Raw genomic sequence first — 12,830 nt, 5'->3', positions numbered from 1 at the left:
CACTTTTTTTAACTGTATTTTCATTTTCATTCACTCATTCCTCCAGAACTTTCCACTTTTTTATTTATTGTATTTTTATTTTTTGTACTTCGTGTGTCCCCCTTTTTTTTTACTGAAATTTAGCCATCAGTTTTTTAATCAATATAATATCAGTATAATCAGTTAATATCATATTTAAACAGTAAAACTGGTTCTGACATCTTTAGTTTGCACTTGAGCTCAGATTCGTGATCACGTCCCACCTATTCTGTCTCTCATACACGTTTAATTCTTTTTCCACTTCCTTACACACACACACACACACACACACACATTCAACTCTCTCTGGCCTTCACACTCACTTCTACTCCTTTTCCGCCCTAGACACACAAATATCCATGCGCTCCCTCACCTAATGAAAAACACACACAGATATGAACACACACAAACGCACGCGCACACACACACACACACACACACACACACAAACGCACACACACACACGTTAAAGTCATTAAGGTGATCCTCCAGAAGTGAAGCTGCATTAACTTTCCTCCTCGACTGACTGATGCTGAACAGCAGCTGGACAAATTTCATTCAGCTCATAATCCTTTAATGTGATCCTGCACGCAAAGTCCCAAAAAAGATGCATCACAGAAAAAATCTCAAAAAAAAAAAAAAAGAAAGTAAAAAGAGCTCTCTTGTGTTAGAGCTGGAGAAATTTCCTTCAGGTCCATGGAAAACTTGTGTGTGTGTGTGTGTGTATCTGTCTGCTCGCCGTGTTTTGACTGCAGCCCTGTCTAAAACACACTGCTGTTGCTCCGAGGCCATGTGTGAAATATTTATCCGGTTGCCAGGTGTATTACGCTTGGCACTGCGCTCTGCTTTTCTCTCAGCAGGAGAAACGGAAATACAAGACGGGTTAGTCTGAAGAGAGAAATGAATCAAGGTGATGGAACGGACAAGTCAAAGTTCTGTCCTCAATCCCGGTCTGTGCTTTAAAAAAAAAACGTCCTCAGGCATCTAAGAAGTGAAGCAGAATTCCTCCATAATGATGTGAGAGTAGTGATGAGCGATTATAAAACATTGTGATTGCAATAAATTATTTAACAATACGCTTTTTCTGACAGGATCACAGTTACAGGAGGATAAATTGTTAAAGTTAATTAGTTGATAAAGTTCTACAAGAACCCATTTTTCATGCATTTTAATTATTTTAAATAAAACAGGTTTTTTTTTTTAGATGGTTTTATTATTTCAAATTGAATGTCACATAAATTTTGACTTTATTATGTAAATATATTAAAAAATGTAAGGATGCCATGAGATAAGAGATGCCATGGGAAAAAAAAGATAAAACATATATATATATATATATATATGGAGAAAAGGGGAAACATTCTTCTAATGTCTTCGTAAGCAAAAATGTTTTGTTTAAAATATTTAATGTTCTTGAACAAAAATGACAGAAAATACTTTAAAAAATGTAGCAATATTCAGTATTCTTAAATTTACACAGTTTAAAGCTGGTGCATGATTCAGATGATTTCACACATAAAAATAAGTTTAATTTATTTAATATATAGAAGAGAGAGACAGCGTTTGGCACAAACATACAGTGGATGTAAAAAAAAGTCTACACCCCTGTTAAAATTGTAGTTTTTTGTGATTGAAACCAAGATAAATAAAAAATGTCAGAAATTCTTTGTACCCCGCTCCTGATCAATCCCTCTCTACAATAAGGTCTCGTACATGCTTTTTCACGTCAACGGATGAAACCAAAATGTCCGAAAAATCCTACGGTTCCTGTAGAGATGGAAAGGTAGAAAGGTAGAAAAGATCTGACGTGATCTATCTTGGTTTCATTTTTCATACATCACAAAAAACTGCACTTTTAACAAGGGGGTGTAGACTTTTTGTATCCACTGTTTCTATGTTTTTTTTTTATGTGTTTTGGCCTTTCGTATAGAAAGTTTATAAAGATAGAGAGAGACATGCTGCGATGAGAATGATTTAAGGTTAAATTCAAATGATTTGATTTGATGATGATTAACATCACTGTATATTTTGATTTTTCCCTAATAACAGACGTAAGCGTGGACACTGTACGTGAAAGGGTTCATATTTAAGCAATCTGATTTTCAGTGTGACTGTTTCTGGACACGTTATGATTGGAGGCCGGACCTTACGTTTGTCATTTTTGGTAGCAAAATGACATTAGGATATCAACAGACGTGTGAAACAGGAGCAGCTGTAAACTAGCAACAAAACCAGCATGTTTTAGTTTAATGCTCAAAAATTCATATACAGCTGTTAACAGTCACCTTACCGAACATTTTTACACATTTTTAATTGAAGCATTTCTCTGTAAAGCAGTGTGTAGCTGTATTGGACCTCATCATCATCATCATCATCATCATCATTATCATCTTCACCATGGTCAGGGATGTTAGTGCTACTAGTGTGTACAGCTGAGTGCAAAGTTAAAAGCTGTTTGTTTTGTTTTGTTTACAATATTAAAAAAAATGGTCAAATATCTGTGTGTATCTGTGTGTGTATGTGTGTGTATGTGTGTGTGTGTGTGTGTGTGTGTGTGTGTGTGTATATAGTTTAGAAAACTACAAGTTTTCCTGAACTGAAACATATTTCTCCTTTACCCGTATCTCAACTACATTTCTCAAGTACTCAGAAGTACATTTCTATCATTTTAAAGCTGCTTACGCCCAAAAATGAGACAGTAGAAATGTGCAATTTAAAGATGCCATTCCAGCTGCACCAAAAGAGCAAGCTGTGTTTAAAGAAACTGCAGTTTACTTCAAGTGACTTGTTCCACTTTGTAGAAATATGGCCACGCCCTCTTTTCTGTCTGAACTCTGTCTGAGCGGTTGCCAGATTGAAAAGCCATCTCCTAATCCCCATCCCTTTTTTTTTTTTTTTTCTTTTCTTTTTCCTTCTGACAAGTGGAGCAGGGTGCTAACTGATTGCCTCCATTTTTCAGTGTCACTCTCATGAAAGCCAAGGCTGTGTACCCCTGCGAAGCCGAGCACGATTCCGAACTCTCCTTCCAGGTCGGAGCAATCTTCCACGCTGGTAAGTGGGAGTGTTATCAGCCGTCCCGGTCATTCACCTGAAACTGCTGGGATATTGGATTCGGCAGGACCCAAAATCTGATCTCATATCGCCACGGAAACGGGGGGAGGGGATGGCGAGAGAGAGAGAGAGAGTCCTGCTGAATCAGTCCACAGAGGACAAGGCAAAGTTATAATCATGCAGAGAGGAAATGAGGTCTCTGGCTCGGACTAGCAGTGCTATTGTTTTTACAGGCTTTATCACAGCAGCTCAAGCTTCCCTCAACTTTCTGAGCTTGCAAAAGCACTACTACTGCACACCCCGAGTGTAGCTTCGGACATTTTTAATTCCCAGCGTTAATATTCCATTACTGAGGAGATAGCAGATAAGCCACCGGCTCTAGTTTAAGGGGTCGTGGAGCTGTCCCAGATGAAAACCATTTAAAGGTTCCTGCTCTTACTTGTGATCAAACGTGTCATCAGAATAAGCATGTGGGTTAAATTTTGCTCTTGTATGTCCTCTTTAAACGTCATAAAGAGTATAACGCTTTTTCTTTTCTAACAACACTCTCACCTTCCTTCTGCTCATTACAGATTTCACTTTGTGCTGCTTTTAGGGATGGAATGATACCACTCTTTTCTGAAACCTTCAGCATCAGCCAATATCTGTATCTATACCCAACCAATCAGTTATGATTAAGGAAAAGCTGAATTATTTCTTAGATAGTTATTTTTTCTCCCTTTTTTTAAGTGAAGTGCTTAAAATATAAAGTTTTATATAATGTAGAATAATAATAATAATAATAATAATAATAATAAAATTAAATCCTAAAAAAGTACAATCAAGTCTTTTTATGTGTTATATTTCCAATTCCAGGGATGCACCAGTATGTGAGTTCAGGTCTGATGCTGAATAATTATTTATCTACGTATCTGTCAATACACAAATTGATGTAATGTAGAAATTAGGATTAGATCCACCTGATCTTGTGTAGCACTTTCATTTTGTAGACCAACCATTACAACCTGAAATGAAATATCACTGCTGAACCACAACGCTGGTGAACTGGAGCCACAGTGTGAAAGAAAATCAAATCTGACTTTTTTTTTTTACTTTATCTCGTGTCCTTGGTCAGATTAGTCTGATTCATCTGTACAAATCACTTAAATGACACTAAATTACAGTCTCCTGTTTTTATCTCTAAACAGATTCTATTTTTTTAAAATTATTATTATTATTATTATTATTATTATTATTATTATGTCATGATACAGTTGTGGGCGGGGCAAAAAATATAATAACCAATCGTTTTATGTCATGTTTCATTTCCCCTCCCCCACTGGGTTGCTTGAGACAAACATGGTAGGGATGAGCACACACGCTGGCCTTGGCGTTTGCCTGGACAGACAGACAGGCTGAAATAAATCCAGCCTCACCTCTCCGATGAAATTTTTGTCTTATCCTTCCATTTCTGCCTCATGCATTAGCGGGATTTTATCCTTCTCCTCCTCCTCCAGTGGCGTTGGAAGCGAATGGTTTTCCACAATTGACTGCAGGCTCCATGTATGTTGTGAAACACCCACTTTTCACAAGCCAGTCAAATCCTGATGACTAAAACTGAAGTCCCGCCCACACAAATATGCACTCGGAAATGTGAAAGAAGATTCTGTACAAGAACTGGCTCTAGACTTTGTATTGAAGTGTAACATTAAGCAGCAGTTTTCACCTCATCGTCAGCTGACACATAGGGATACTCTTCTTCATTTTTTTTTTTTTTTTTGCCTTAAAGATTTTGACCTTGATGTTTATTTCTCTATCACTCAGTAACCGTGCTTTTAATGATATTTTTGAGATGTTTGACCTAACAGCGCATGGCATGCTATCACTGGCCTGGTGCACTCACGTGAGATGTTTTTTATTTTTTATTTATTTTTGCATTTTTGTGTAGACTGAGCTCTATATATATATATATATATATATATATATATATATATATATATATTTTTTTGAAAATCTTTTCAAAACTATCCGTATACATATGGACAGGCCCTAAAATCTTACAAATACTCTGATAAAAAATTGCATCACGCCTCTGTCTTTAGCGCATGCTTGACTGTATCGTGCCTCACTCTTTTGTCAGTCTTTGTCTGCTCTCATGGCTGATGCTAACACTCCACACAGAGTCTGTCGCTTCTCTAAATGCCTCTAAAGAGTTTTAAGAATAACAAAAAACACATATGGACACAGCATCAGTCAAGCTAATGTAGTCATTCAGCAAATCTATGTTCAGTGTCTGTTGTTTCCTTCTTTACTGAGGAAAATGGTGTTCATTTTTTTGGACCTGGACCATTGCTTTAATCTATTGGCCATCCATTACCCAGTGATCATGCACTTCATTCATCTTCTTACGTGTTCAGAGAGTGTGACTTGCTCTGTGCTTCTCGCAGTGACTCCGTCTCGAGAGCCCGGCTGGTTGGAAGGAGAGCTGGAGGGCAAACGAGGCCTCATCCCTCAGAATTATGTGGAAATACTGCAACAAATGGACTAAGCTTAAAACAAAAAAAAAAAAAAAAGGAAAGGAAAGGAAATAAACGGGAATTTAATATACATGGTATCCATGGTGTGACCTTGACCTCTCCCCCAGCTTACACGTTTTGTTTCTCCATCTGCACCACGAGTGACCCATTGAGGGTATTTCTAGGAGTAGACGTGGCAGATTTAACGTTCCTCCAACCTTTATGTTGTCTTAAAAGCATAAGCCGGTAAAGCTCTGAGGTTCACGAGTTCAAAACTGTAATTATTAAATGTGTTTCAAGGGTGGATTTTTTTTTTTTTTTTTTTTTTGCATGTTTTTGTGGTTTTTAAGTAGCTTGGATCTAATGCATGGGTGTATAATATTTTATATTATTTAATTATGCAGTTCCTTTAATTAAAGTGTGTGTGTTTAAACTGAATACGATTATACGTATTATATAAATGTTGAAAATGACGTAGCTATGTAAAGTTTCAAGTTTAAAGCACTCCCACATTGTGACGTTCACATATTTGTTCCGATGATCTGCTTTCGAGTTAAAATGCTGTGCCTTAATCTCACCATGCTTTTTGTGGCTTCGACGCCATCCAAGAATCTGGATGGAATCTCATTTTTACAGAGTGTACGTAGTGAAAAAATGTTTTCTATGCCAAGAAATGACTCGTATATCATCCGAATTAAATACTAAATAAACCAAACCATTTCAAGATGGCTGTAAATGCAGTATTGCCAAGTCTTATACACACATTTATGTGTCTTTATAATTATTATTCTCTAAAGGACGTTAAAGCTCAAGTGCATCCCGAGGTGGTTTGGACATTCTCAGTGTCTCACACCGCAGTTTAATTTCATTTCTTTTCTACCAGCCTTTTCTTCTTATGGTTTGTACTTGTGACTGAGCACCATGGCAGTAATTTAAGACAGTGATTTATGGCTTGGCACTGCTCTGATTTTTGTCCTGTTGGAAAAGCTGTCGATCAATGTTAAATAAATAAAAGCTTTTTATTCCTCTGTCGTGTATTTTATTTCATTTTGTTTGTACACTGAAATGAAGTGTTTTGCACTAAGCACAGCCAAATTCGGCTTGAGCCTGAGCTGTTTATGGAGTATTTTGAAAAATAAAAATAGATGTAACATGCTGTTATTGATGGAAACATTTCAAGAATGGGAACATGCAGCAATAAAATACTCAGAATATTATTATGAGTCAGTATTTTAAAGGTTATAAGTGACTTGTTCACATTTTACTAGCTCTTAAAGCCATAAACTGCAGTGACTTGATGCTATGCAGAGCTTAAATTTGTAACCTGGACAGTTTGGTTATTAATTCCTGCTCAAAAGCTTATAGAACAAGTGTTTGTTGCACATTATGACAACTAATAATGCAATAATTATTATGCAGATTGACATGAATAAAGTCTAATACGTAGTGAATAAACCTAATTTGAGCTTTATTATGCAAAGAACAAGACCCTGTATTTAACCCCTTAAAATGCTCCTTAAAATAGTTATTTTTTGTTTACCTTTTAACAGAAAATGCCATTTCTTCCCCTCCCCTACATACAGTACATTACATATACAGTTCACACTTGTTAAAGTAAAGTCTATACATGCAGTAAAATATTGAATTATTTCTGGATGTAATTCATTCTGAATAAATTTGAATAAAAATTGATTTCCTTGCGCTTTACCGAATGAAAAAATATAACTTTTGTTCATTAGAAGTAAAACCTTGTGAAGCTTGTTGAGGTGGTAAGACCGAGCACGGCTCCAAAGTCTCAAGGTATGAGATGTTCTGGAGAGATTTCCCAGAGAGAGATCTTGCCTTTGTCTTTGGGAACTGTTCCTGTCATAGTTAGAAAGTCTCGATCAGTGTTTGCAGCTTTGTATGCAGGTGTGCGTGACCTGTGTCAACTTGCTGTGTTCCTGTGAATTCTTTCTTTTCAGCTGCTTCATCACATTAGTGGTGTTACTATCACCTCGCAGAATCCTGCCACTCCAGATATTACAGGTACCTGCCACGCTAGAGTACCTCTGCATTGTAGGAACGCTGAGGTCATTTTTTCTTCGCTATGCACATTTTGATGATCCGTTCTGCATCAGTTTCAAAGTTGAGTAAAGAAGTACAATGTGCGAAAATAGTTTCATTGGAATGGGTTGATTATATCGTGATGTTGAGCCATTATACAGTGAGAAGAAATAAGTATTCAGACACTTTATTGAATATTCTTTCAGTGCATATATCAATTTCAAGCATACACACATACTGTCTTTTGACTTTGTACTTAAAAGTATGAACAAAATGTATGCATTCATAAACATGTTTAAAAAATTAATTAAAAAAGTTAAAAATCATATATGTAAAGGTTATGTAAAAATAAATCAAATTATAGATATAAGTGCTGCAAAACAAAAAGGTTATTGTGCAATTTTTTTATATAGCACTTTTAACAATTGACCTTGTCACAAAGCAGCTTTACAGAAATCCAGATATAAAATTGAAATTAAAATAATAAATTTATCCCTAATGAGCAAGCTCGAGGCAACAGTGGTGAAGAAAACTCCCTGAGACAACATGAGGAAGAAACCTTGAGAGGAACCAAACTCAAAAGGGAACCCATCTCCATCTGGGCAACATCTGATTATAGATCATTTTTCTTCTATTACTGTATACTGTAGAGTCAAATAGTGCTAATTGTCTTACCAGGAACTTGAATATGAGCATCATTAGAGTTTAAGTAACTTTAAGCCTGTCGTATCAAACTGAAGCTATCAGCTGTTCAATGCTGGTGACTTGAATGACAGGCTAATGATAAGGAAGGTTAGAGAGAAGCCAGTACTCACTCAAAAAGAGTTGCAGGATGACCTGAAAGCAGCAGAAACAGCAGTTACATGGAGAACAATAAGCAATGAACTGCAATCATCTCCGTTCCTACACCTCACGCAAAACTACTCTGCTAAAAACAAAAAAAGCATATAAAAGCATTTTTAAAAATCAGAACTCTTTTGAGTAGTATCCTCTTTTGAGTAGTATCCTCTGGTATCCTCAGTATCCTCTGGTCAGAGGAAACGTAAATAAAAAATCTTTGGCAATCATTCATCTCGTCATGTTTGGAGAAAGAAGGGTTTTGTGCAAAGAGCACTGTAGTACAGTGAAGCATGGTGGTGGGAGCATCACAATATGGGGTCGCTTCTCTGCAAACGGTACTGGGACATTACATCATCGAAGGAAACGTGAATAGAGTGATGTACCTATGGATGAGCTGTATCTATAGACGCAATAACATATTGACCTGCTGTTATAAAAAATGAATCTCACCAATCAGAATTGAGAACTCAACATCACACACACATACCTGCTTGTGAACATCATCATGGATATCAGATCAACTATAAAATAAAAGGCTGTGATGGTAGTAATGAGGTTCCTCACACAATTTCAATAAGCATACTGCAAGTTATGCCAGAAATAATTCGACAGCGTCCCTACAGAGACAATATAACAAATGGACTGCTAGCATAATGTTAGCTGGCTAGCTAGCGATGTTTTAAAGTGTTTTGAATCAGGAGCTTCTTTCGGTTATAAATTTAGCTATGCTTTTTGTTCAATTTTATTCCTTTTTATATATACTGAGGTTAAATGATCCATCTGTAAAGGGGTAGAAAAGATGCACAAACCCTGCTTTTAGTGTGTATTTTCGTCAGGTAAGTTGCTCGTGCAACAAACTAAACAAATACACAATTTCACTTGGTTTTATTGCTGTTATTATTAGTATTACTGACTCCCTGGTGAACTGCCTAACTGTTTCCCCTCAAGCCCTGAAACATAATGTTATTCCAAGTCAAATTTTTATTTTCCTTACGGAGCAATTCTGCAAATAGCTCAGCAGTGTCACCTCCAGCTGTTTTCAGCTTCCATATGCAAAAAGAAGCTCAGGTCATGTTGTTAAATTACACCCTACAGTATATGAGCCACTCTCCTTCACTCTCACACACACACATACATACATACATACATACATACATACATACATACATATATATACATACATATATACATATGACAGCCGCCCCTGTAGCTCTAATGTCCCCCCCCCCATTTTATTGTCCAAGTGGTGTAGAGTTTTGTGTCCCACAGGATTGCAGCTGCCTCACTGCATTTTTCTCCTGATGTGGGTAAATGGTGGGTTGAGAGTCTCAGGTACCCATTAGAAAGAGACTTCTCACCCTAAACTTCAGTTGGACCACAGGCTATAATCTAAACCAGAATTGGTTCTCTACTGGGAAAAAGGCACTTCATTCGGTTTACACTTGAAACCAAAAAGTGAGATTCTATAGAAAAACCTTAGCCATAAATCCACCCTATATTAATCCATAGTAATATGTCTAAAGGAATATCTGTAATTTGAAGATTTTGGTACAAGTTTAGCCAGTTGATTGTATATACACTCCCAGTAAAAGGATTCAAACACCCTATATTTTAGCATTTTTGTTTAATTTTGTAATTTTAAATAGTCTCAATTCTGAAAATCTAACCACTTATATGAATTTTTTTAGATTAGAAATGTTCAAAACTTTATTCTTCACTCTGTGTAGACACTTTTGGCACACAGCATTTATGTCTTTTTAAGTTAATACTAGCGCTGTCTGTTAGCCTTATACCCTCCGAAGCCCTCATTTAGAATCCTGAGAGCAAGTTATGTTGTACTGTTTTGTCTAGTCCGTGGCAGTAATAGTGATTAATAAAGGAATAAAACACAGATGGTGTGCCGTTATAGCTAATAACTAATCAGTGACAGAGTGGTATGATGCAGCCTGATGTGAAGCAGATTTACTGGAAACACTCTGACGTGGATTATTTTCCAGTGACTGCACATCCTGTAAGTTACAGTTACAGCTTTAGCTCTGAATGGTACAAAGTGCTGACACTGGAGACTCCTTGAAAAAATGCTAAATAGACATCTCATGGAAAAGTTCACCATGTAAAAGAAAAAAAATGACACATTTTTAAAAAGCAGTTTATTTGGATCATCCTTCGTACATGTGTGTGTGTCTGTGTGTGTTGTTACTATAGAAACATTAATATTTTAGAAGCAGTGCATTAATATACACCTGTGATTTGTGTTGTAGCCGGAACTACTCTCAGAGCTGATGTTATAGGAAATTAACATCTATACACAACTACTTCTTGTCCCAAATCATAGTCTCTTTAACCCATAAGACGGATTGTGTACTGGATTATATGGATCATTGTAAATCAATAGGAAAAAAAGGAAGTACACAGATGCAGAGGAAATGATTTCCAGTAGTCTGATTGTTTACAACAGAAACGGCGACATTATATTTATTATATATATTATTTATTATATATATTTCTCCCTCTCTACCTGGCTGCTACTCCAGTAACTCCTACATCGATATACAGTATAAGCTTATCTGCTGAGTGCTATGTCCTAGTGTGTCATGTTTACATTCCCAGCTATTTATTATATTGTTATTCTTTTGCATTACTGTTATATCTGATGCTTTCATACTAGAACTGTGTACTGGTCGGCGCTGCACTGTTTCTTACTGTGCCTGTTTTAGTAGTTATTGTCCTGTCTTATTGTCCCGTTTTAGTAGTTATTGTACTGTCTTATTGTCTCGTTTTAGTAGTTATTGTACTGTCTTATTGTCTCATTTTAGAAGTTATTGTACTGTCTTATTGTCTCATTTTAGTAGTTATTGTACTGTGTTAGTTACTGTCCTGTTTTAGTAGTTATTGTCCTGTCTTAATGTCCCGTTTTAGTAGTTATTGTCCTGTCTTATTGTACTGTTTTAGTAGTTATTGTCCTGTCTTATTGTACTGTTTTAGTAGTTATTGTCCTGTGTTAGTTATTGTCCTGTTTTAGTAGTTATTGTCCTGTTTTAGTAGTTATTGTCCTGTCTTATTGTCCTGTTTTAGTAGTTGTGGTCCTGTCTTATTGTACTGTTTTAGTAGTTACTGTCCTGTCTTGTGCTGTTTGCACAAGTGCACTTTATGTAGAAATGTGTAGTGTCTGTAGTTCTGTGTTGTTTGATGTTGCACCATGGTCCTGGAGGAACGTTGTTTTGTTTCACTGTGTACTGTACTAGCTGTATATGATTGAAATGACAATAAAGCCACTCGACTTGATATTTACCGTCACCAGCAATGGAAAGAGTTTTTAATCAAAGTTTTAGTCAATGCTGCCGAAACTAAGCTTAACAACAAAGGTGCATCGTGGAAGAATTCATTCCCAGCTCTCAGGTTAAGGTAACAGTAACTGATGTTAGCAGTGATGATGAGTAGCTAGATATATAGTTCATAGTAGTGGATATGGTTTGTGTATTATTTATTATTATATTTACAGCATTTCCATTCATTGTTGTACAAATTAATTTGTGGAAAGAGGTGAAAGAGTTCGTTTTATCATGTCTAGGGGTAGGCGATTGTGAAAATGGTGCTGTGAGCTGGAAACAGAACGTTCTAGTAACTTCTCTGAAGATTTCTGAAGTGTCTGATGTGAGGCTAGGGTGCAGTTAGTTTAATCACTTGTCGTCTAATTTTGCTAATGTTAGCTAGCCGTATTTCTAGTTAACTGAGGACTTCTGATCGCATTTGTCTTTCTTTCACTGCACTGTTTTTGTTGCTGTAGCAGATGTAATGTTACCCTGCGGAAGCTCTTTCCTGGAAGTTAAAGTTTAGAAGTGCCAAAAGGAGCCATTTTATAGCTTTTGGGTTGTTTTTCTTCTTGCTCTAATACATAGCCAAACATTTTTTCTTCTTCTTCCTGTTACATGTGTCTGTCTCTGAGTAATTAGTGCACAAATCACTTCCAGACTTCGCTGACTGTGTGTGGTTGTGTGTGTGTGTGTGTGTGTGTGTGAATGCTATCACATTTTGTTGCACTGTTCACATCATTAGCATGCGGAATTCTTTGAGGTCGCTGTGAAATTGTGTCTCTGCGTCTTTCTGTCTAAGTGTGTGTGTGTGTGCATGTGTGTGTGTGTGTGTGTGTGCGTGTGTGTGTGTGTGTGTGTGTGTGTGTGTGTGTGTATTACATAATGATGTAGTAAAGTCTAAAAGAACTAATAGGGCTGATGATGGGACGTGGGAGAGACTAAAAATAGGCAGCGTGCCAGGGCACCAGGCGCTTACATAATCAAACGAGCCGAGCTAATGAGGTGGGCATATCTCTCTTTCTCTCTCTCTCTCACCCCCACTCCACCCTCTATCCATCTCTCCATC

At 36.7% G+C, this 12,830-nt stretch overlaps 1 protein-coding gene across 1 annotated transcript in view; it reads left to right on the top strand.

Moving 5' to 3' along the window:
• The window catches only part of arhgap10 (Rho GTPase activating protein 10), a 92,824-nt gene extending 86,232 nt beyond the window's left edge, over positions 1–6,592 (top strand). Inside the window, exons 22-23 of the mRNA XM_053232405.1 lie at positions 2,978–3,069; positions 5,496–6,592. Coding sequence (XP_053088380.1) covers positions 2,978–3,069; positions 5,496–5,596 — 193 coding nt within the window. The 3' untranslated portion in view covers positions 5,597–6,592. The remainder of the gene's footprint in view (positions 1–2,977; positions 3,070–5,495) is intronic.
• The last annotated feature ends 6,238 nt before the right edge of the window (positions 6,593–12,830 follow it).

The sequence above is a fragment of the Pangasianodon hypophthalmus genome, chromosome 3 (genome assembly GCF_027358585.1).
Source record: "Pangasianodon hypophthalmus isolate fPanHyp1 chromosome 3, fPanHyp1.pri, whole genome shotgun sequence".
Classification (NCBI taxonomy): domain Eukaryota; kingdom Metazoa; phylum Chordata; class Actinopteri; order Siluriformes; family Pangasiidae; genus Pangasianodon; species Pangasianodon hypophthalmus.
Note: the sequence above shows the minus strand (reverse complement) of the source record. Positions and strands in the feature narration are given on the sequence as shown.